Raw genomic sequence first — 26,157 nt, forward strand, 5'->3', positions numbered from 1 at the left:
TGGTCTTCTTTAAAATTGTTCAAAGAATTGATTTCTGTGTAGAACTTTGGTTGCCATGGCAACGGAAAGGAAAAAAGCCTTCTTGACAAAACTCACATGCGGTAGGGTTTTGATATCTGGTCGTCCTATTACAAGAACGTTGTTTAATTATTTCACAAAAGTTAAGTATAGCCCTGCTTTGCGGGTCACATGGTTATATAGACTTATAAAGCGAAAAAATTTGAAAACTTTTTGTCCAAAACCACAGGGCTTAGGGCTTTGATGTTTGGTACGAAGCATTATCTAGTAGTCCTCTACCATGATGTTTCAAATCATCCCACTAGGATCAAATATGGGGGTCGAGGGTTAGGGGCCGTGGGGGGTGTGGTGGGTCACAATATTTATATAGACTTATACCGTGAAAACATTGAAATGGATTTGGTATGTAGCATCGTATAGTAGTCCTTTACGCATGTTTCTTTTATTTGTAACATCGGAGATATCCTCATGATACATTGGTACGCTCGCTCTACCGGGCCATATCATCAGCCAATCACTCGGGATAGTTATATATAACAAGAAAAATATGTGTTATCTATTCTTTCCAAGTCATAAAGGTCATGCTAATAAAATTTGATATACTACTAAATTCTGTGTTAGCTATAAATGATTCTTCAGGTAATGACCTCCATACAACCAGTTTTGTATTAAATCTTAAACAATTAATTAAACAGTTGTACGTAAGACTAAAGCGGTTCCCAGTTCTAATAAAAGCCTAAGGATAATATGCAAAGAAATAATTTTAGCTGATTTGAATAGATAAAAATGTCCATGCCAATGGAAAGCAACAAGCCATAACATTTACAGTTAACGTATATCTATTTTCAAACTTTGATATTGCTTGATTTTTGTACATAGTTGAAATTTTATTTTTTATTAACGCCCACACAATTTTGAAATTCCTACTGCAAATGCGTAAAGTACTGGAATAGAGTTGTATTTGAGGGCATTTTATAGGCTGTTTCAAGTAATACTCAGAAGAATTTGCACTGTTCATACTTTCTCACGAACGGACTTAACCAAACCGAGTCTGCTTTTTTCTACAATGTAATGTTATGTGCTTTCAAAGAATATCTTTATAGATTACACCGAAGTACCAACAGTAAGTACTAGTTTTGATGGAATACACATTGTAGATTTTTCACCCTGTAATGGCCATACAGATTACAAACCAGCCTTTGGAAATGTATTAGCCCCAAAAGAGATCTTTTAGAAAGATAGAATTTGTATATCAACAAAATGTCAACGCATACCAAAGGTTTAAGACATTCTATAGAAAATACTTGAGTCTTTTTTGCCTGTCTCAAATTTAAGAAAACTAGACGATGTCATTTGTTTTATTTCTCAATATCATAATTATCATCGAAAAATAGCAAGTTTATATCAAAAAAGAAGCAAGAATGGCAAAAATCTGACGTATATAACAAAAATGCACAATTTGACCCTTGACTTGTGTTCTGACATTAAGTTCTTAAGTAAGTGACAGCCCCTAGAAATTTATAATGTTTACATTGAACATGGCTGTCGAGCTTTAACAAAAAATGCCATCAGAGGCAATTTCTAGACTTCTTTTACCGAACATACAGGCATATTAATATGTTTTCATAACGTAAGATATAGTCAATATAGTCAAATGGTGACTATCATATTAAGAATAAATTTGATAAAATGGCATGTTCGCTAAAATTAATTCAAAATAAAAGATTAAATAAATTTTAAATATTCTACGTTTGTAAGAATTTGCACCTATCTATTTCTTTTCATAGACACTTTATAATGCTACAGAATACAGCATCTACATTAAAAGTTAATCGGGATATCGCCTCTTACATTACTGCGTTGTTTTGTTCTGCACTAGAACACGAATAAAATAATAAGGTTCAGGTATTTTCGAGAATGAATCTACAAAGTATACATTGAAATTGACAAACGGTAGTTCGTCCGTCTATCCGTTTGTCTGCCAGATGATATTTTGATATCTCCATCTAGGTAAAAAAAATAAAATCTGGAAATTAGATCCCTCGGAAGCATCGAGAACAATGCAAACAGTGAAAATTGCAGACTCGGTTTGATTGAGTCTGTTCATGGGCAGTAATGGAAAATGCAACACTGCCCACGCCCCCTAGCACCGGCTTAAGCAGTATTCAATCTTCAAATCTAAATGAGTTGAAATCAATGATCCCGAAGGACCAGAAAATATAACAACACTGAGATGAAGTCGGGGCGTCTTTTTACGGCCGCCACACAGCACTTAACACCCGCTGTTGTGAAGTAAATAAAATCTGGAAATAAGATCCCTCGGAAGCATCGAGAACAATGCAAATAGTGAAAATTGCAGACTCGGTTTGATTGAGTCTGTTCATGGGCAGTAATGGAAAATGCAACACTGCCCACGCCCCCTAGCACCGGCTTAAGCAGTATTCAATCTTCAAATCTAAATGAGTTGAAATCAATGATCCCGAAGGACCAGAAAATATAACAACACTGAGATGAAGTCGGGGCGACTTTTTACGGCCACCACACAGCACTTAACACCCGCTGTTGTGAAGTAAATAAAATCTGGAAATTAGATCCCTCGGAAGCATCGAGAACAATGCAAACAGTGAAAATTGCAGACTCGGTTTGATTGAGTCTGTTCAAGGGCAGTTATGGAAAATGCAACACTGCCCACGCCCCCTAGCACCGGCTTAAGCAGTATTCAATCTTCAAATCTAAATGAGTTGAAATCAATGATCCCGAAGGACCAGAAAATATAACAACACTGAGATGAAATCGGGGCGACTTTTTACGGCCTCCACACAGCACTTAACACCCGCTGTTGTGAAGTAAATAAAATCTGGAAATTAGATCCCTCGGAAGCATCGAGAACAATGCAAACAGTGAAAATTGCAGACTCGGTTTGATTGAGTCTGTTCATGGGCAGTAATGGAAAATGCAACACTGCCCACGCCCCCTAGCACCGGCTTAAGCAGTATTCAATCTTCAAATCTGAGTTGAAATCAATGATTTGGTTATGTTAACAGGTAGTCTGTCGGCTTTATAGGCATCTAGTCTGTCTGTTAATCTGTCAATTTAACTATGTTATGTACATTTATAAACATTACTGTGTGAGACATCTAAGGATATTTTTGCATTCGTTTCAGCCGATGTTCATCTATTTATCGTTTCAAGCAGTGCATGCGCCACTTCAGGTTCCAGAAAACTACATGAAACAATACGCCAATATTACAGATATTAAAAGAAGACAATTTGCAGGTCAGAGGAATGCATAATTACATAACTTGGGTTGACAGAGGCTTCTCGGAGTAAACAGAAGAAACTAAATACACTAGACGAAAATTAAAACACCGTCTATGTATCTTTGAAATAAGCCCCTTATTATTGCTGACATTTAAATTACTTGTACATTTCTTGTAACTTACATATTTACATCACAAGAAATCAAGTAACGCTACCTTGATATCACTTTATTGATCTTACAACCTAAACAAAATAATATGAAATCTAAATACATTTAAATTTGTAGAATATAGAATTAATACACATTTCAACTTATAACACAATTAATATACAAGTTAGGCTTCTCGGAGTAAAACAGAAGAATCTAAATACACTGAACGAACATACAAACACCGCCTATTTATTTTTGAAATAAACTCCATTTTATTGCTGACATTTGAATTATTGAACATTTCTTGTATCTTACATACTTGCTACCTTGATATCACTTTATTGATCTTACAACCTAAACCAAAAAAAAAAAAAAAAAAAAAAAAAAAAAAAAAAAAAAAATGACTAACTACATTTAAATTTGTAGAATGCAGAATTTAAATACAAGTTATATAAGGAAATAATGTATTTGCAACGTATGCATGTGTTGCGATTTTAGTATGTTTTAGCAAGTGTATGTTTGGTCAAATTACACATGCTATGCGCAATTAATTATATTCATGATAAAAGATTTTAATCATAAAGTCGAGATTGCGTTTGAAGTTGTTTTAGTGTTGTTGTTATTTTATTCACTTAATAGATTATTTTTTTTCCGAAAACCCAATAACACCACTTAGTTATATTTCTTCTTCAATTAAATAGAGCAAACATGTAAAAAGTATCGACAGATAATTTATTCAACTGATTCAACTCCTAAAACCTGAGAATTCAGAAGGATTGAGGTAGTGTTTGACGAAGCATGAGCTAGCTTTTACACGTAAATGTTACTTAGGATCTTTATCTTTGTATTATGCCTTCTGATGATCATAAACGTATCACACAGTATTTTGTAAATTGAGATGATAGCAATGATATTTCATGATATACAGATAACTAAACCTGCTACGGCATATAACTGGGCTTAATGCTTTATCAAGCATTATGTATAGATTTATAAATCTATCCGTTGGAAGCATTATAAAGTATAAACAAAGCAAAATATCTCATTTTGATGATTTAGGTTGATAATAAAACATCCTACATCCCATATACACCCAAAGACCAGCGCAGACCAGCGCAATTAGAATTCTATCATACAGAAGATGTACAATTTAATAGATTATATATACATTGGCTATATTCCAGATAGCAGACAGGCGTTGACCCAACAAAGATTGCCAATGTTGGCCCCAACGCCATTTTGCTAATTGGCGCCACATTGGCCTAATGGTTGGTACACAGATGGCCCAACGACTGGTATCATACAGTTATCGTTGGCCCTCCATTGGACCAACAACTGTTATCTTACACTTATCGTTGGCCCTCCACTGAGGCGAACAACATTTTTCGTCTATCTTGTTTGGTCTAACGTTGGGCGGACTCTATTTCTTTGTTGGCTAAAAGAAGGATGCCATCGCTATCCCAACGATTACAAATTTGAAAAACAAAATCTAAAACTAATATTATTTAGTACCCATTTTATTTTCAAATAAATGTGATTTTGTTTAACATTTAACAAGAAGAAATCTAGCATTTATTTAAAGTTTGTTTGCAAGATAACCGAATATTTCATCATATTGATTCCAGCCTTTTATGAATCTAACTCTTTTTTTTCAGTCACTGATTAAATCCTAATAAAATGAGTTACTGTCTGTATTTTAACTCATTATATATCCAAGTTCTGTCTGATTGCTTTTTATTTCTCACTGAAGTTGAAGCTTTTTATCTTTTCTTTTTTTCTTTGCACTATGTACAGGGCTAGGCGCTCCATTATTACTCTCTTGTTAAGCACCCCGTAAAAAAAAACGAAAATCATAATGTTGATTGAACCATCCACTTCAAATTGTTAACAATAACTATACAGATGCACATAAACCTCTGGACATAAACTTGCGTAAAATGTATGAAATTTAGTTTTGTCTGGATTTAACCGAGAACAATTTGTTAAATTTAACGACAATATGAGTTGAATTAAATGCTCAACACTAGTGCTAACACTATGATTCAACAATTGTATCAAAAATTATTCAAAAACTTCTACTTACAGCTTATAGCTAGTAGACCGGGTTTTAGATCTATCACTTGTATAACAGTTTCCTTTTCTTCGCATGTCTATGCAGCTAGAAATCTCGGCTGCGGAGTTAAATTAACCATATTTCCTGGGATTTCTACGGTGGCACAGAGGTGATATAGATTTTTTTATATTAGTACGTGCACACGTACTAACTTATACGTGCGCACGTACTAGTAAAAATAATATCAGCGAACATACTAGTATGTGCGCACGTACTATAATGAAAAACATCTTCACACGTATAAACTAATACGTGCGCACGTAGTAGCTATTACGTGCGCAAGTATTACTCTATACGTTCGAAGATGTTTTTATACCAATACGTATGCAGATTTTTTTAACTAATACGTGAGCACGTGTGCAGATGTTTTTTCTAATTTGTGTTCGATGATGTTTTTATACTTATACCTGCGCATGTACTAGTAGAAAAAACACATATGTCACCTCTGTGCCACCATAGATTTCTTACATAACTCGGGTTAACAAGAGTTCATGTTCTGGAATATTCAACAGGCTTATTGTAAACATTTTATGAGCGTACAAAATTAAATACTTGTTATAGCAGTTTTTTCTTCAATATTGTTTTCACAAATAGGATTCTCCAAGTAGTAGATTTGAAATAGTTCAAACTAACATTACGGCTGCAGATAAGTATTAGGTTTAATTAGTCGAAACTATGATCGCGAATTGGTGCAGTAAAGTATTTAATTAAATACTGCATGTTACACCTACACAACGTATTTACCTGTAGAGGTTGTGATGAAACATTCACCTGTAATTACCTCTACTGGGCCAACGTTGGACCAGATATGTTTTCTCTGTGTAAGTCATTCCCTGAAAATCAATATTGGGCCATGCAGAGATATCTCTGACTGAAATTAAAAATTGGTTCAACATTGGCCCAACAGCTGTATTTACAATACTTTTTAATCATTGTTGGGCCAACAATGTCCCAACAATGATTAACCTTTGACGATTTTCCGTCGTTGGCCCAATGACTTCATGTTTACAGGGATGAAGACATAATTAATTGTTTCAGTAAATAATTTAACGGTATTACTGATGGAAATGGAAGTAAAATTCAAATATATCATATTAAATTAACAGAAAGTGTTAAGTGGCTTTCCGCTTTAGCCACTTGAGGCGTATGAGGGGTATTGCATATTTAAATTTCGCTCGTGATCATACTCAGTCAAACCAAGTCTGCTATTATGTTTCGTTGCTGCTTTATTTGCTTCAAAATAATCTTCTTAAATATCTTATACGGCATCCAATGAATATTTTAGTTTTGATATTAAACGAATACTTCAATTAATCTACTTTAAGCATTTGCAACGTTTATAGTGAAACACTTTCCTCATATTCATGTTCACCCATCATTTTCCGAAAGGGACGACAGGTGCATGGGCTTATAAGAAACATTATAAAATACACAGCAGTTTTACCAAAACCACATAGCATACAATAATTTCTCATTTGAAAAAAGTTCTTAAAGCCGCCAAATGATTATTTGACATTACAATAAGTATTTCAGTCGGTTTCAATCGCAATTGAAGTAATTACGGTTTCGATTATCGTTAGAAAGTTACACTACGTTATAAATATTAACAGAATAATCTCTTCAAACAAGAAAAAAATAAGTCAACACCCCAAAACAAGTGAATTGCGGTTATTCTAATTTCATATCAAATGACATACGTTTGAAAATTTTTGTTATATCTATCTATTTTCTTTGAATATCTTGTATTCGTTGTTGGCTATATATACTAAATTTTGCAAGGTTCAAAAGTTTTCGGTGTGGTAGTTGAAACAGAATCATAATAAAAATATCACTTTCGTTATGTGCCAACGGTTTTGCATTAACAACACCAAGAAATGCCCTTAATGTCAAAAACAAAATAATTCAATTTTACGTCAAGTGAAAGAAGAAGGAAAATGAATTAGAATGATCATGGCTGCTCAGCTGAATTCGTTTGAAGATATGATGCCTTCTCACATCGTATAGAATGCCAATGGAATACAAGTAACTTAGCAAGCAAGGTGTCTGGATAATTGAAGAATAATGCGTTGTGTATTTGCTCTCTTTATTAGCGGAAGTGATACAAATCAATACAATCGACGCGCCGGTAAGTCGTCTGCTGCAGGAACGCGCCATAACGAACGCCTAGACTTTCCAACATTCTCCGGGCCGCACAAAGTTTATATTGTTTAATTGTATGAAAATGTCCTTGATATAACGTTATGGTTCATGGTGTGAAATTAATTCTAATGGATACAACTTCACTATAGGTCTTGAAGTCACATGTCCGTTCTTGGTACGCAACATCACTGCTCGTGTCAGGCCATCATTTGCGGTGATTAGGTCTGTGATAATTCCAAGCTTCCATTGGTTTCTCGGAGCATCATCCTGAATTTGTACGACATCACCAACTTTGATCGTCTGTTTGTTGTTACCTGTCTTCTGATGAAGTTCTCTCAAACTGGTAAGGTACTCGTGGCGCCATCTATCCCGGAAGTGGCGAATCAGATTCGCTTGTACTTTGGCGCGCTTCGTGATTTCTGTATAGTTACCTAAATTAATGTCGATTTCAACATTTTCCGCAATATCTTTGTATGGAAGGGAACTAACTCTCCGACCGCAAAGTAGATGGGCTGGCGTCAGGGGTTGTAGGTCGGTACAATCAGATGAGACATATGTGAGTGGTCTGTCGTTCATAATGGTTTCTATTTCTGTAACCAACCTTTGTAGTTGTAATGGAATACATGTAACTTAGCAAGCAAGGTATCAATATAATGTTGCTGGGTTGGGTATCATGTCACGTGTCTAAGGGGCAATATTCCAGTACATAAGCACACACATTTTCTTCATTGTTACAAAAAGACACGTCGATTTAATATTCAAAAACATTGGAATAAACGCTAAACCAGAACACATACGTAAACACACATACGCACGCGCACACGTAACCGAAAAATAATGGTCAAATTTATCTGAGAAGTAATGTTGTATTTGCAAAATACTCCGTGAACTTTAGGATCCCTTTATTATATCGTTGGCATGACTGGAGAAAAGAGTTAAAATGTTTTTCAATTTTGTTTTGTTATACATCTGGACAATTTATTACTGTTTTTCTAGCTCAACTCTTCATAGAAAATTGAAGCTACTGGGCTCGCCCATGCTTCCCGGTCCTTGTATGTGAGCATGTATCTCCATACCTCCACACAAATATTCCCTGTTATAAACTGACTTACAATGCAAAGGTTCTATAGCTCTGATTTGCTTTTTTACAGAATTATGCCCTTTGTCGACTTTTTAGGTCAGTTCAGTACATTCTGATGGGAATGGATCGGAACTTCATAGGTTTGTTCACGGTGTTGATATGACACGCTATGCACAACTTCAATCAATCTACTTTACATTTATACAAAAATGCGCCCCTTTTTTGACTTTTATGTTTATTCCATTGACAAACCTGTCGAATAGTCGAGCGTCATTGTCCTCGGACATCTCTTGCTTTTTCTCTGATCTGTTTTGGTATTGTCAAAATGATGGTCGCTTTGCTTCGTACTACAACTCTTCAGGTCCATTTCAAACTTTTACTATATAATTAAATGTCTAATTATCTTTCAATACTCATTGTCGCCTGGATTACATTGCATTTACGAGAATTAATATCTCAGTAAAACATATAATTATGCTTTTGTTTAATTGATTTCACAGTAGATGAGAGCAAATAGACGATTTAAGAGATATAAGAAAGCCAATACACATGTATTTAAAATTAATGCTTTGAATAGATCCGAAAGTATATGAACAACCGGAAGTATGATAAAACACATTTTACTTGAAACTGATTCATTGCTGAACTAAGTTAAACGTGACTGGTCGTAAATAAGGTAATACTACATTCTTTTCGTGAAATTCGTGACAAAAAAGAAAAAAAAACGAAAAAAAAAAAAAAAAAAAAAAAAACATTCACACATCCACATGAATTAAATTTCAGAACAGTTTAAAACTGCCACTTATGAAATTATTATGTTTAATTGAACAATTGAGCTGAATGACCCACCTGTCAGTTACAGTTATATAATCTAATTGAATATATATCATACTTGATTATCCCGCCTTTGTGAAAGCATTGATTTCTGATTAACACTGAAATGTGAAAATGCAGATTAATTTTCTCGATGAACAAATACGTTTTAACTATTAAGTATCCAGTAACCAACGCATATGATATCAGTCACAAGCTAAACGATAGGCGGTACACTTTCTGCAATTTATGTTATCATTTTTTTATTAAGAAGTTAAAGATCAATGGACATTTTTTGTTTGAAAAAGCAATTAAGTACCTTAAAGGTGAGCATGAAAAAGGCGACAAAGGGGTATGCAAACCACATTTCATGCAAAATATACGACAATTTTGAAACATAACTGCATATTTAAGTCTTATGAAGGGTTTTGAGATAGTAAACTGTTACGGAATTGACCAAAGCATGACTCTTGAGTTTGGTGGTCGGTAACTTTTAAACCTGCTGACAGTTATTAAATTATCGTCTTGTATCATCTTATATTAAATATTAAAAATCGCATTCTTGTAATAATAAAAATGATTCAATTTTTAACTAGGTATGGTTACTTGCATGGATGATGCGATAGGAAGTATAGTAGATGCCTTGAAGAAACGTGAATTGTGGAAAGATACTTTGCTTATATTCAGTACAGGTAAGTGTTTTTATTATGACGTTTAGCAACTGTCGTAGTATTGACTGAGAAAATATGCGTTCAGAGAGATGTTAGTATTAGGGTGTTCGGTTTCTTTTCCTTTAAACTACTTACGTTCACTCTTGACGGAAATGGCGGATAATTTTTATCGTCTGAGTAATGTATTCAGTCCCGCACACAGTTGAAAATGTTCTATCAATTTTGAACTAAACGCGGCTATGATTTCAACGTAAGATTTTAATCAAAGGTATATATGTTCTTTTTTCTTCTGGGAAATGCTGTATTTGCTGAACCTTATAACCTACGTACAAACTTAAGGTAATATGCGCCACTTAACAATTTTCAACGGACCGTTATGAAATTTTGCCAAATTAAAGTTGACGATATTTCCGATTGACTGGTATGTTTCCAGCTTGCTCCATTTTGCAGCTGTAAATCTTCAAACGTGACCACTAACGTTTTTCTTTTCAGCAGATCGCAAAATGACGTACTTCACATGTTTTTAAGTAGCGTGTTTATATACAACAAAAATATGACAAAAATCAATATTTCCAAGTTTGTATCAAAATTATCTCTCAAATGATATATAATTTGTCAAGTTTATTTCGACGTCACATCGGAGGCAAACGATTAATGACCGCAAAACACGCAAAACTGAGGCCGAGCTTCACCCAAAATTTTCCGTAAAGACGCCCATATTTAAGAAACGGCCAGATATTTTTCTTTTTGAATAAATTTGAACAAGCGTGCAAAATTTCAATCGCTATCGATTCCGTATAAGAAAAGTGGGGCCATCGTCTTAGATTTCGCTCTATATATCGTGGCTCTTCCCCTACCCCGCCCCCCGCCTCCCCCTGTAAAAATTAGTGCGTTTCTTATACCTTTTTTCGTAAATTTCCAGTAATTTAAATTCGGTTTCTGTTGATACTTGTGGATACCATGATATTAAATTCCAATAAATGATGAAAATAAGATTTTATTTCATGAAATTCTTGAAAAATTGAATGATTTCGAGAAAATGCTCCCATATGCATGACACAGAAATATAAACAGTCGTTTTATTGACAACAGGAAATGTTGTATCGGTTAAGGTATTAAATTACTATTAGAGAACCTCCTTTTTGAAGAGTACTAAATTCCTACCATAAACCTACTTTTACTGCAATTCTTAGGGGGTCGTAGGTTCAAGCCCTACTGGGACCAATTTTTTTCTCCTTATTTTCCTTTTTGTCTAGTAAGTTTTATTTCTTTCAAGACTTATTATTGATTTCTTGTACAAAAATGGAAAAAGATGATTTTAATAAGCGATTTCTTGGTGTTTAAAGTGAATTTATTACTTAAACAGAAGGAGTAGAGTTACACATCTTTAAAAGTATTGAGTTACATGCGGTGAAAGTTCTGTATTTTGCTTTCACTCTTAGATTATATATTGTGGAAGAAATGTAGGTAGGTTTTACGTCTGCCTAAGGCTATTTTAAATGAAGTAAGCAAAATTCAAAACAGAAACACAGCATTCGACCTTATTTTTTCAATGTTAAAGTATGAATTCTGTCTCATTAAATCCGTTTACTTGAGGCACCATAGAAAAATGATATTGACATTTTTATTTTGTGTTTTAAAATTGTTTACCGATAGTTTGATGTCTCTTTTATTAAAATTAATGGTAAAATGAGTTCTCTGCAAACGTTTTGGATAGTGGCCATCACTTTGAACTTTGTCTCTACTTGAGCTTGAGGAGCTACCATAAGTTATACAAAATTTATAAAAATCGGCACGGTAAAAGTTATTTTAAAATTGCAAAATAGTGCGAAACACAGTAACCTTTCAGAACATACCAAGCAAAGGCCATTTTGTAAACATTACTATTAGTGATCTAATACCTTAAGTACTTTCTACGTAGCCAAAAGTCGTATTCACCGGGCTTACGCTGATTTTTTATTTGTAGTTACAGCTTCAATTCTTACAAACCTTATTTACATTTGAGATCATTAACAATATTTGTCGAAATGCTAAAACATTAGCAGAAAGGTGAATATAACTTACAAACAAGCATCATTTGATACACAAATCAAATGTTATAGTTCTAAAAAAATACTATTACTTGATATTTTGGTGTTCATCTAAGACTTCGTTTTAAATTTATTTTCACGGAAATTAATTTCCAGGTATGATTCATGCCGGTTCTGGATATTCCTATGTCAATGTATCTTTGTCTTCCTTTGGTTATCTGTCGAACGTATGATAGGGACAAAAAGAACCATTATAGAAAGTAATACAGCACGTGACTTGTGTGCACACGATGCTAGCTATCAGTCCGCTTGCTTAGCTCAGTATTTAGAGCATCGGTCTACGGATCGCGGGGTCGCGAATTTGATCCTCGGGCGGGGCGTATGTTCTCTGTGACTATTTGATTAACGCCATTGTGTCTAAAATCATTAGTCCTCCACCTCTGATTCATGTGGGGAAGTTGACATTACTTGCAGAGATCAGGTTTGTACTGGTAAATAATCCAGGAACACTGGTTGGGTTACCTGCTCGTCGTTACATGACTGAAATACTGTTGAAAAATGGCGCTAAACCCAAAACAAACAAACAAGATGGTAGCTGGAGAAAAAACAGGCACAAGTTCGAACTTCCTCGCCAGAAGTGCAGTTGGCCAGTTTGTGTGACGAAGACCAGATGCAATTGTATAGAAGAAAACGAAGAAGACGTTGTGTTCTTAATAAAAATGCAGTTATTTCGATAAATGAGTGCAGTTTTTATAGTCCTATTAAAACAATAGATTATCATGGCTAAAAGTGCAGTTTGGAAATATACAATGTAAAGTTTGATTCTTTTTTCTTACACACATTCATTTTTTTAATTTCCTTATGTCATTCATACTACTAGCGACTGTTTAATATCTGTCACTTAAACCTGTCAAACCATAAAAGTTAAGATCGTTTTCTAAATTGTTACAGAATACATCGATGAAAGTTTGCGTCTGATATCAGAAGACGTTGGTTCAAACCATACAAATACCACAGTTGTTTTTAAAGGTAAAAAATTAACACGTTTGCATTTTCAAACTTGTTGCAAACTGTTCTGTTGACACTTCGGATCAATGTATCTGCGAGTGAAACTATGCAGTGTGAACGTGTTGGAGGTATATGCGATTCGTAACACATTAAACGTGTTAAATAAACTTATGGGACAGATCCTTTTCTCCCATCATTAGATTATTGTCTGCGTAATCTGAATTACTGTTAGCTGTTTCTATGTAAAGATGGAATCAGTAACTGCGCACTCTTCAATATACTAGAGTTCGAACTCACCATTTTTGTTATTGAAGTTTGGTATTCACTTGCTGGTGTTCCTTTGAATTTTATATACATGCATTTCACAAATTAACACGGCAAATAAACAAAATAGGCAAAACTGGTGTTAGGTACTTCAAAACACTTTGTACAGACACTTAAGCGAAGTTGTTGTCTGTAATATAATCTGTCTGTTTGTCATGTATAGAACATTTTCTCGAAAACATTCATCTGTTTGAAGAGTATCATAAAATAACGTTTTCGTTTTATCATTATTCTGATATCATTTCATTATATCAACCAACAGAACAGAAACTGAATTTAAACTTATGGATGTTTACGAAATAAGTATAAAAACGTCGTTATTTTAATTGGTGGTAGAGAAAACGCCGCGGTAAATAGAGCGAAATATAAAACGGCGACCCCCATGTTTCGTCTACGGAATCGATAGCGAATGAAATTTTGCACGCTTGTTCAAATTTATTCTAAAAGCTCTCCGGCAGTTTCTTAAATATGGGCGTCTTTACGCAAAATTTTGGGTGAAACTCGACGTCAGTTTTACGTTTTTTTTTGTGTTCATAAATCGTTTACCTCCGATGTTACGTCGAAATAAACTTGACAAATTATATATCATTGGAAAGAAAATTTAATACAAACTTGAAAATATTGATTTTTTGCCGTATTTTCGTTGTATATAAAAACGCTACTTAAAAAAAAACACCAGTCAAGTGCGTCATTTTGCACTCTGCTGAAAAAAAAATAACGTTAGTGGCCATGTTTTGAGATATACATCTGCAAAATGGAGAATAACAAAAGCTGGGAAAATACCAGTCAATCGGAAATATCGTCAACTTTAATTTGGCAAAAATTCATAACAGTCCGTTAAAAATCGTTAGTTTGCGCACAGTACCTTAATCTACTGGCAAAATGTGTCAGATGTTCAGCCAGGGAGATATGGCATTGGCTCAAATCCAAACAATATTGGACAGAAGTATTGTATGGTATTAATATAAAATTCACTTGAAATACAACGCATGAAAAACAAATAATATTCCATTTTACAGGACTCAGTACACTATAGAACAATCTTTATGTTGATAGGGATTTTTTTTCATACCAAATAGCTTAACGTTATACTGGAATAAACCTTAAGATGCTACCATGCTGAAACTTGTTTAGCATTATCTGTGATAGGAACTTACTAAAATCGCTTTAACAAAAATATTTGTAAGCATAGTTTTTCCAGAAGCACAGAGCAACAAAACCCATCCATAGAGTCATACATCGCATAGTAGGCCGGGGAGGAAAGGAAACTGTAGCGGAAAAAAATATAGTAGACGGGTTGCTTCAAAAATCGAACAACAAGTACATTTTCATTATATGCTTAATAGTAAAAGGTGGTAAGGGGTAGACAAAAGGGATAAAGTGTTTGAGAAAAGGGAAAATAGCAAGGATGAAAGCCACTTTCCTTAAGTTCCTAAAACGCAGTCTCCCAACATTGTAAATCACAACAGCAGCAACACAAGACAGACAAAAACAGGGATTTAGGAGAAAAGCATCGCAGTTTTAAACTTTATATGTCATAGCATCATCAAATAGGAAAACATAGCGACTAATTGTAGAGAGGTTAATTTGAAAAGATTGTGCATTGTGCTTAATTTAAATTTTGTCACAAATTTACATGTGCATCATTATCAATGCAGTCGTCATTTTGAGGGCATAGGAAATAAGTAAGATTTTATGACGCTTTAACTTTCTTGTTATCTGTACACAACCCGTAAGATAAGTTAGGTTTTTGAAAGAAGAATAAATGAAGAACTCAAGTTAATGTTGCTCTGTTCAATGAAATGGTTATTCAAAAAATATTTTATTTCCTCTAACTTTTACATATTTCAGTTCTGATGAGTTCATTCTATAAGAATGTTGTTTGACTTAAGTTGAATGTGTAAGTTCAATGTCATTAAAGATTCTTTCAGTTCTCGAGGCACATCTCGAAACAATCTCTTTGTTGGTATTCAGATTGGGGAAGTGTTTCAACCAGGTTTTGTAGAATGTCTTTATTATGAAGTATTATTTCCTCACTAACAGGTAAATTAACACTAAACGGCTTTAGAACGGCTATTTTTAACAATCACGTGCTTTAACAACTTTAAATGACAAAACACTGTTGGCTTACGCCTCCAATGAGATTTATTAATGTAAATCAGATCACTTGAAATTACTATCTAGCTTGTAATGGTTTAACAGGGTTAGGTTAACGTTCTAAAAACTTGGATATTTGTTGTATACCGTCTTTCTTCGGCGGCACATTCGTAAGTACTTGATCTCATTTTGTTTAGAGCTGATTGCAAATATGAACATGCCAGTTCACAAGTTTTGTTAACATAGTTCTAAAGTCAGAAACATATTGAAATAGATCTAAGGAAGTGTTGTCTTCTAAGAGAAATTTCTCTTTAAGTTATCTTAAAGATCCAAAGGCAGTGAGACTAAACACTAATCAAATTGACTGAGGCCAGTCGTTCCTTGCGCAGAATCTCTTACAACAAATAGGAATAAATGAAAACCTTCATCCCAGTCTCTCTCTGTACCAAAACGATAGGTCATAATCATATTGTTCAATGTTTCGTGAAATCTTTCTAAGGTTCATTGACTTTCTCGATGATTGGATGAAGATTTAATTATTCTATGCCTAAAGTATGAAATACCTGCTGAAATATGTTAGTCATAAAATTTGAGCCATGGTCAGACCGTACAGATATCAATAGTCCAACAAAATTTAAGTTTTAACAATGGCTTTGATCTTACCATCAGCAGGGACATTGGGTGCCGCCATTTTTACTTTATAATGCTACCATATTTGACGAAATAGCAAAAAGGTGCTTGAGAAGCTTCTTTACTTACAGTTCTGGGGTGCGTTTCATAAAGAATCGTAAGTCTTATTCCTAAGTGTAAAGTTAGGACTGGAATAAGATTGCACTTATGTGCGTTTCAAGAAACACTCGTATCTCTCGTACATAGGAATAAACTTTTGACTTAGGACAGTTTCATCACAGTGACACAGTCTGCGCGTGACGCGCACCTGCTTGGAAATGTAAATAAACAACAAAATTTAACCGCTGCATAATCCTAAAACTTTGCGATTATCCAGCCTTCTTGTTTCTGACTTGCAACAAATCTTATTCTTAATTGTACAGAATTTATTCTAGTTTAATTGTTTTTACAAAAATAGTCGTGAAAAACACGCTTAATTTCTAAATACCGACAATAAATAGGACTTAAGGGTGTCATAGTTTTCGTCTATTGTACATGTTTAATCGATCCGAGCTTTATCCGCGCATTCGATGACGTTTGTAATGTATTCAAAAGTATGATTTATGCTAAAACTGATAAATTATTGTGAGTTTTTAATATGCTTTTCTTTGTTTGTTTATGGAGATGTGGCGCAATTGTAGAACTATGTAGAATTGTTTTGTGTCTGATAAACAACTCTATATTAGGCCTATATACATTTTGACTGACATGAAAGATTTTAGCGCCAGATGTGTGATTTAGACAACCCTTAGCAGTTATCAGTGCCACCCCTACCTATCTTGTAAGAAAACGATACTGCATAAAAAATTATATTAATATTCATTTGTTGATCAAATATATATATTTTCATAACTCAAATCGTGGTGTTTCTTCTAGGGTTTTAGGTTACACGTGAGCGTCTATACTACTGTGTGAAATATGATATACTAAACTATTAGCGAATAAAATTTGGAGTGTGCTATTCATATCTGAATCACATAATAAGAAATAGAAGTATCAGTTTTTAAAAGTGTTGCAAGATTAAAAAAAAAAAAAAATCAGCCGACAACTTAAAGATTTTCTTCTCTTCCCCCCCCCCCGCCCCACCCCACACTTTCCTTTGTAAGGATAATATGTGTTATAACATCTGCTGAATTCTGGGGGATTGGTTAGTGCCCGAGCTCAGTAGAACGAGGGCACGGTAACTACCAACGTATCCCGAAATTCAAATTCGCGAAATTTTAACCCAGCGGAAATATGTGCTTTTACAGTTGTGTATAAAATGTGAATTCATTACTTTAAAGCTTGAATATTTAGAAGCCAATAGATTTGTGTAAATAATCAAATATATTACTGCAATGCAGATGGAAGTATATCTACTCAGGAGCATGCACGAAGTCCACCGGATCTATCTTCTTACTAAAAGATCAAAGATTTTTATATGAGATAACTGGATTCCTCGAATGTTTTCAGACAAAATGACTAGGACTGTCATTGGAGACTTGTTTTGTTGATAATTATCACCTCTCAAATATCGAAAATACATTGATATTTGCTGTTGTCTTAACAGACAGAAGTATTGCTCAAGCACTATGGCAAATCAGCTTATAAAAATAAAAGATTTATCTTTAAAGCAGCCCATCTTCTCATGTAAGCTCATCGTTGGTATTGTGAAGAAGGCAGACAACTATAACCCCTGCCACTGTTATTGATAGTGGAAGGGTTGACGGTACTAGATGGAAGCATTGACGTTGCTAATTAAGTATATAATATAATCTACTCTACGTACGGTGAAATCAATGAATTTGTTCCCAGCGATATGCTGAGAGATTGCAGAAATAAATTTAATATAAAAAAAATCATGAGTATACATTACAGCCAAGTCATAATATTTACATTTGCCTTATTCTTTTCCATTGAAAATAATGACGTTCATTTCGTATGAACAGCAAAAGAAAAGGCGCAAAAGTTATGTCATCGCTGCTTAGTTATAACCGACCGCTGTTTTGACGATATCCACGTATAGTCCTGGAAAACATTCCTTATATGAGCTGCGCCACGAGAAAACCAACATAGTGCGTTTGCGACCAGCATGGGTCCAGACCAGTGTGTCAAGCACTATAGCAAATCAGCTTATAAAAATGAAAGATTTATCTTTAAAGCAGCCCATCTTTTCATGTAAGCTCATCATTGGTATTGTGAACAAGGCAGACAACTATATCCCCTGCCACTGTTATGGATAGTGGAAGGGTTGACGGTACTAGATGGAAGCATTGACGTTGTTAAGTATTTATATAATCTACTCTACGTACGGTGAAAACAATGAATTTGTTCCAAGCGATATGCTTAGAGATTGCAGAAATAAATTTAATATAAAAAGAATCATGAATATACAATACAGCCAAGTCATAATATTTACATTTGCCCTATTTCTTTTCATTGAAAATTCTGACGTTCATTTCGTATTAACAGCAAAAGGTAAGGTGCAAAAGTTACGTCATCGATGCTTATTTATAACCGACCGATGTTTTGACAATATCCACGTATAGTCCGGGAGAACATTCCTTATATGAGCTGCGCCACGGGAAAACCAACATAGTGCGTTTGCGACCAACATGGATCCAGACCAGTGTGTGCATCCAAGCAATCTGGTCAGGATCCATGCTGTTCGCTTTCAAAGCCTATTGCAATTAGAGAAACTGTTAGCGAACAGCATGGATTCTGACCAGACTGCTTGGATGCGCAGACTAGTCGCAAACGCACTTTGTTGGTTTTCTCATGGTACGGCTCAATTTTGACATCGCAGTTGTTCTGTCTGGTGAACACAATTCTAATGTTAAATGCCTCAAAATATGTGCAGTTTATAATATTATCTTGTTTACAAATGAAAAGAAAATATAATGTAAATATAAGAAAGGAAACTTATTTTTTCAGTGTTCATGCGAAATGAACGACAGAATAGGATCAGCAAATCCATGAGTCACGCTAATCAGTTCATTTAAAATCCTTCAAAGGGTTAAGGAGATACAAGGCGGACACAAAATGGAAGTCTCAAACTTTACACCTCAAGTTGTGACTTTGACTCGAGCCGACATGGCTGACTCATTGAGTTCTGCACATCGTCTTGTTGGGGTGATCATTTGACCTAAGTTTATGAAAACCCTTCAAGGGGTTTAAGTTATATGGAGCAGGCACAATTGTTACGGGCGGACGGAGACCATCTCTATAACCCGCCCCCACGCCACTCATGGCAGTGGATCAAATAACAAAGTTAAAAATTCTAATAAGCCTTTCAAATTTATAAACAAATTTTATTTCCATATTGTTGGTACAAGGAAAATAACCAGTATATTCAAGTCGATGGCTTTGCAGACTTTCTAACAAAATATTTGTGAACTGACCAAGCTGAGCAGACCTGAAAGACAAAAAAAGTGTAATTATTTTCCAGCATGTATACAAAACAAGTGGGCCATGATGGCCCTTTATCGCTCACCTGAGTTTAATTGCTTGTTAGGGTGGGGGTAAAGGTGGGGTAAGACATTGGTGAAGGATGCGATATGACAATATCAAACATGAAGATTTTTTAAAATTTCCACTACATAAATAAGGTGTAAAGTGACCACAGCTAGTGGCAATGCTTTTGAGGAAACAGAATAATTTGTACAATCTTCGTAAAGGGTCACCGAAGAATCATTTGTTATCTAAAAATTGGATCTGACAAGAATGTTTTATGTTTCCGATATACAAATATAGGGAAAAATGGCTACACCTCCTGGCAGCCATGTTTTTTGACAAATCAAAATAATTTTAACAATCTTTGTAGAGTGTTACACAAGGTCCATGTTCATGTAATTATTTTCAAATCGGGTCAGCAGTTTCATACAAGAAGATTTTTTTTAAGTTTCCACCATACGCATATTCATCAGCTTCCACCAAAAGGTATTAGAGGAGATGCTGTTTAGTGTAGACGGACGGATGGACGCCGGACAATGAGCGATCACAATAGCTCACCCTAGCACTTTGTGCTCAGATGAGCTAAAAATGCTAATAGAAATTAAAGACTTAGCCAAATATTTCTAAGCATCATAACTTTGTAAATCACCATAAAGACTTATGGACCATTTGTAGTGCGTATCAGTTTACTACACCGAACAACTTTGTGAAGTTTTAATATATTCTCACTAGTTGTTAATGGGCAAAATAAAAAAAAAATATCTTCACTTAATCAAGAGGCTGATGTAGATGCCAACAAATGTCTTCTTCAAGTAGCTAAACAATATTCAATCTTATGCGTCTAGAATATGCACAACTACAACACAGGCTTACTACTATGAAGTTTCATTCATATCCTGGCTTGGTCAAATTTTATTAAATTGACATTATGCCCCAGTCAAAATAAGAAAAGTCATATTTGAAATGTTATTATTTCGTACTGGTAAAAAGGAAAAGTTTAGTATATTGGGTTAAAAGCTATAATTTCCAACACCCATTTTACATAAACATCTATTTCAGCTGGATTTTTACTTGAAATAAATACGTATAATTCCACTTTAAACACTTAACCTCAAGGGCTAACACCTTACTGAACTAGAACTATCACTAACCGCGATAAATAGCCCCACACAAACCTTCCCAGTGGATGTACAGAGAACACAAACCTTCCCAGTGGATATACAGTGCACACTAAGTCAAACTATTATTGACGTCTAAGTCATTGTGGCCTTTGACCTACTGACCTCAATATCAAACTTGTCCTGTATTTTATGATGTTAAACCTATGTACAAAAATTTATGATCCTATGCCTAAGAATTCTCAAATTATCATTCCGAAACCTTTAACTGTCCCGGGTCATTTTGACCTTGACCTTTGACCAACTGACCTCAAAGTCGACTATTACCTGGATTGTTTAATGTTACATCTGTGTACCAAACACTATTTAAATCTGCTAGGCCTTTCATGAGTTTTTGTCCGGAAACAATGAAAACCAACAGACTGACAGACCAACCAACCAACAAGCTCAATCCTATATACTTATATATATGCCCCCAAACTTCGTTTTGTGGTGGTAAAATGATGCCATAATTGTATAATACATGTCCCCTGAAAGTACTTGACAGAATAATAAATAAATTGCACTACAGTGCTATATCTCCAGAAAGAAGAGGACAGGAGTTATAAACATAATATTTTCATATAGATGTAAAATTTCAAAGTCCGAAAGAAGGGTCATAACTAAAAAAAACACAACAATTGGACAATATGCACATGCACTTGAGGAGTTGAGTACACATGAATGTATGAGAGACAGACAGTTCAAAAACTATATATGATTCCCAGTTTGTTGAAAGCTGCAGCATACAAACCCTGAATTAAAATGGATTTTACCCTAGGTGACCTTGACATGACTTTGTGACATGAAATTATTTGAGGTCACCTTCTCAAGGTGACTGGGTACATCAGTTTTGCTGATACTGATCTATAAAGGATTTGATGCTAGGTGACCTTGACCTTTCACCCAGCAATCCCATATTGATGAAGGTCATCTACTAAAGGAGACCGATCAACCCATGAAATCTTAAGTATGCAGGCCAAACCGATCTAAAGATATTGGTTTAAAATGGATTTGACCCTGAAAGAACTTGACCTTTGACCTTATGACCTGCAAATGAACAGGAGACTAAACATCCAATAAAATATGTATGTTCAAGGTCAAATAGTTATCTCAAGGTAATAATCAGAAATAGATTTAACGAATTACGACCTTGCAACCTTGACCTTTGACCCCAAAAATCAATAGGTCATCAACTTTAGAAGACCAATCAACTTGCGAAATATGACAGCTCTGAGAATAATATATATCAAGATCTCAAGCAGAAACGGATTTCCTGTATAAAACAATGACTTTTGGCCCAAGGACCTGAAAATCAGTGATGACCAACCTCCATATGAAATATAAAACTCCTACGCCCAATTGTATGGGAAATGAAGTATATCATTAAACTTATAGATATTGAATTATGACATTCAGAAAGGTTTCTAAATAAACGTATATTTTACCTCCCTTTATTATTTTTGTTTATTCCGTACATAGAGGGGAAGATTCCCGGATATTGCCGAGATTTCCTATATAAGGCCCCTGTGACCTTGACATATGGCCCAGTAATCTGAAAATCAATAGGGGTCATTTGGTGGTCATGATCAACCTCCCTGTAAAGTTTCGTGACTCTAGGATTATGCATTCTTCAGTTACCGTCCGGAAATGGTTGAACTATTCCGGGTCACCGTGACCTTGCCCTTCCGCCTACTGATCTCAAAATCAATAGGGGTCATTTGCTGGTCATGACCAACCTCCTATCAACTTTCATGATCCTAGGCCCAAGCGTTCTTGAGTTATAAATGTATCATCTGGAAACCAATTTGTTTGCAGACCGACAGACAGACCGACATCAGCCAAACAATATATAACACTCTTTCAAAGGGGGCATAATAAAGTCTGCTGGAAATAAGAACAGACTCATAGAACACAACAGTAGTGTATAGATCTCTGCACTTTTCATAGGCAAAAATATCCATGCTAACCATTTTCATCAACTGGAGTATTCCATTTCCACTTGCTTTTTGCCATTGTCAATTTGAAGATTTGTTTTGAATCATCCCACATCAAATTTTGATCCTAAAATAGAAACAAGAGGGTCATGATGGCCCTGAATCGCTCACCTGAGTAATATGAGCCACATGTTTTAAATGCCGAACTGATGATAAAATGTTACAAAGTAGGTGAGTAGGTCACATTCATGGTCACTGAAAGTCAGTTTTAAGATCGGTGTGCAAAATTGTACATGTCATCCAAATTTCAAGGCTGTATCTTAGAAAACAAGAAAGTAGGTCAGTAGATCAAGGTCACGGTTAAGTGACCCCTAATCACTTTGGGTCATCTGGTAATTATAATTAAACAGTTTAGGAAATATGATCTCATAATTTTTTAAGTATTTATTCCTATATAACTCATATAACAATTGACCCCCAGGGCGGGACCTCTTTTCATAAGTTGAACAATCTTGTAAGAGATCCACTAGGCAATGCTACATACCAAATATCAAAGGCCTAGGCCTTGAACTTTCGGACTAGAAGATTTTTTTCCCTTTTTAAGTCTATGTTAAATTTGTGACCCCCGGGCAGGGCCTCTTTTCACCCCAGGGGCCCAATCTGAACAGTTTTGGTAAAGGATCACAAGGTAATTCAACATACCAAATATCAAAGGCCTAGGTCTTGTGGTTTTGGCAAGAAGATTTTTAAAGATTTTTCCTATATAAGTCTATGTAAAACTGGTGACCCCCGGGGCGGGGCCTCTTTTAATCTCAGGGGCACAATTTGAGCAATCTTGATAGAGGACCATAAGATGATGTCACATGCTAAATATCAAGGCTCTACGCCTTGCAGTTTTGGACAAGAAGATTTTTAAAGTTTTTCCTTTCGGTTGCCATGGCAACCAGAGTTCTGCATGGAATTGAATTCTTTGAAAAAATTTGAAAGGGGACCACCCAAAGATCATTCCTGTGAAGCTTGGTGTAATTCTGCCCAGTGGTTTTCAAGAAGAAGATTTTTTAGAAAATGTTGACGGACGCACGACTGACGACATTGAGCGGTCACAAAAGCTCACCATGAGCCTTTAGCTCAGGTGAGCTAAAAATGAATGTAAGACTTTAACTGGGCATCCAGACTGACAGTCCTTGTAACAAGTGATTCCTACTTTTTTTCAATATTTTCTAGAAAAGACTTGAAAACATTTTCTTATGGAGAAGAAACTGTTCCCCAAAGAAAAATATGGAATGGATAAGAAACAGACCATGTTAACCTTGGACTTTAAAGTGTGACCTTGACCTAGGAGGTAGTGATTTGGGTCTTGCCCGTGACACGTCATGTCATTATAGGAAACATTTATGCCAAAGTAATATTAAAATCACTCCATTGATGGCAGAGTTATGGACCGAATAACAAACAGACCATGTTAACCTTTAATCTCTAAGTGTGACCTTGACCTTAGAGCTAGGGGTCTGGATATTGCGCAAGATGTCAACTCATTATGAAAAACATTTAAGCCAAGTTATTTGAAAATCCTTTTATGAATGGCAGAGTTATGAACCGGACACAAAACAGGCTTTGTTAACCTTTGACTTCTAAGTACGACCTTGACCTAGGAGGTAGGGGTTTGGGTCTAGGGCATCACACATTGTCTGATAAAAGTAAACATTTATGTCAAGTTATTTCAAATTTCTTCAGGGATGCAGAGTTACAGCCCCGACAAGAATTTACGGACGGACTGTGAGTGTGATTTTAATATGCCCACCTTTGGCAGCATAAAAACAAATTTTCTCAAATATTTAGAGAACCGTAAATATCATATTTAACAAACCTACACTTTTTAAACACTGGTAAATACAAACAGGCATCATTTGTGATGGTTTACATATGGAAAGTACATTCATCTGGCAGCTGCTGAAACGAAATATTTATTGATTATAGTACTTTTTTACACTGTACTTTTCATATATGACTAAACAATAATTGAACATGTATATCAAAAACTGATCTTTTAAAACCCATCTTACATTTTCACTGGCATATTAAAGAGAACCTATTAGTAATATCTCACAGGGATAATGATTGATAGTCATTTGATAAGCAATCCCTACTTTTGACAATGTTTACTAATTAGTTACAGACTTGAAGAAGAAAATTTCAATTCAATTAAATGTTTCAACACTTGCAAGTGCTTTACCCTTACCCTGCTAATTTTTTATATAAAGTTGTCCATCTGTCAATTTTGAAAGTACGATTAACTGTCAAAAGGATTGCTTACCAAAAAATGCTGACTGAATGGAGAACAGTGTAGATCTTGATCAAACTGCATGGATATGCAGGCTAATCATGATCGACAATGGTTGCAAAGGCAGAACCAATTGTGTCCAGCATGATAAGGGTTTACAGAGTATATAAATGATACCGACTTCTTACTAACCTACACTGCATTAAAAAGTAACATTTTTAAGATATTTATAGTCTAAAAATCTTTAATACAAACCTCATTTTTTTTTATATCTGGACAACACCAACACTCACAACACTTTTTCAAGATTTCATCAATTCACATTTCTTGAAAGAACTTCTATCTGGAGTCTGCTGAAAAATGAGAAATTATTTCAGTACTATATCTGCAGACTAGTTCTGTTATATGCATATTTATTACATGTGTGACGTCGTGGGAGTGTAATAAAGCCATTAAATAAAAATGATAATACACTAGTGTAATAAAGCTTTAACGTCGACTTTATTTATAGTATAAGCGACGTCGGTCAAATTGTCTTGTTTATATAGAAAAGATTTTTTGATGTTTCGGCAAGAAAGGCTTACATGTGATAAAAAGAAATTACATTTGTGACTTTCCACATTGCATTTATTAAACTCGTTGAATAAAATTGAGCCTCGCATTTTATTATTTTATTCAACTCGTTTAATAAATTCAATATGAAAAGATTATCATGTAATATCCTCTATATAATAAAAAAATACTATATACTTGCAAAACGACATTGTCTGATAATAGTTTTAGAAGAAACTTTTAACATTATAAAAATATTTTCAGCTAAGTCAATAACAAATTTCTAGAATGTTTACATGTACAAAGGCACAAGAATAATTAAGAAATGATCCAGCAAATAATTCAAAGATATTTTTTCTTAAACCACAACAACAGAGTTTGAGCCGCACCATGAGAAAACCAACATAGTGGCTTTGCGACCAG

The 26,157-nt window shown here is 34.8% G+C and overlaps 1 protein-coding gene across 1 annotated transcript in view; it reads left to right on the forward strand.

The window, feature by feature from the left end:
- The window catches only part of LOC128553409 (arylsulfatase J-like), a 51,071-nt gene that overhangs the window by 16,024 nt on the left and 8,890 nt on the right, over positions 1–26,157 (forward strand). The window contains exons 4-5 of the mRNA XM_053534551.1: positions 3,183–3,294; positions 10,173–10,268. Coding sequence (XP_053390526.1) covers positions 3,183–3,294; positions 10,173–10,268 — 208 coding nt within the window. The remainder of the gene's footprint in view (positions 1–3,182; positions 3,295–10,172; positions 10,269–26,157) is intronic.

The sequence above is a fragment of the Mercenaria mercenaria genome, unplaced genomic scaffold (assembly GCF_021730395.1).
Source record: "Mercenaria mercenaria strain notata unplaced genomic scaffold, MADL_Memer_1 contig_3796, whole genome shotgun sequence".
Lineage (NCBI taxonomy): Eukaryota > Metazoa > Mollusca > Bivalvia > Venerida > Veneridae > Mercenaria > Mercenaria mercenaria.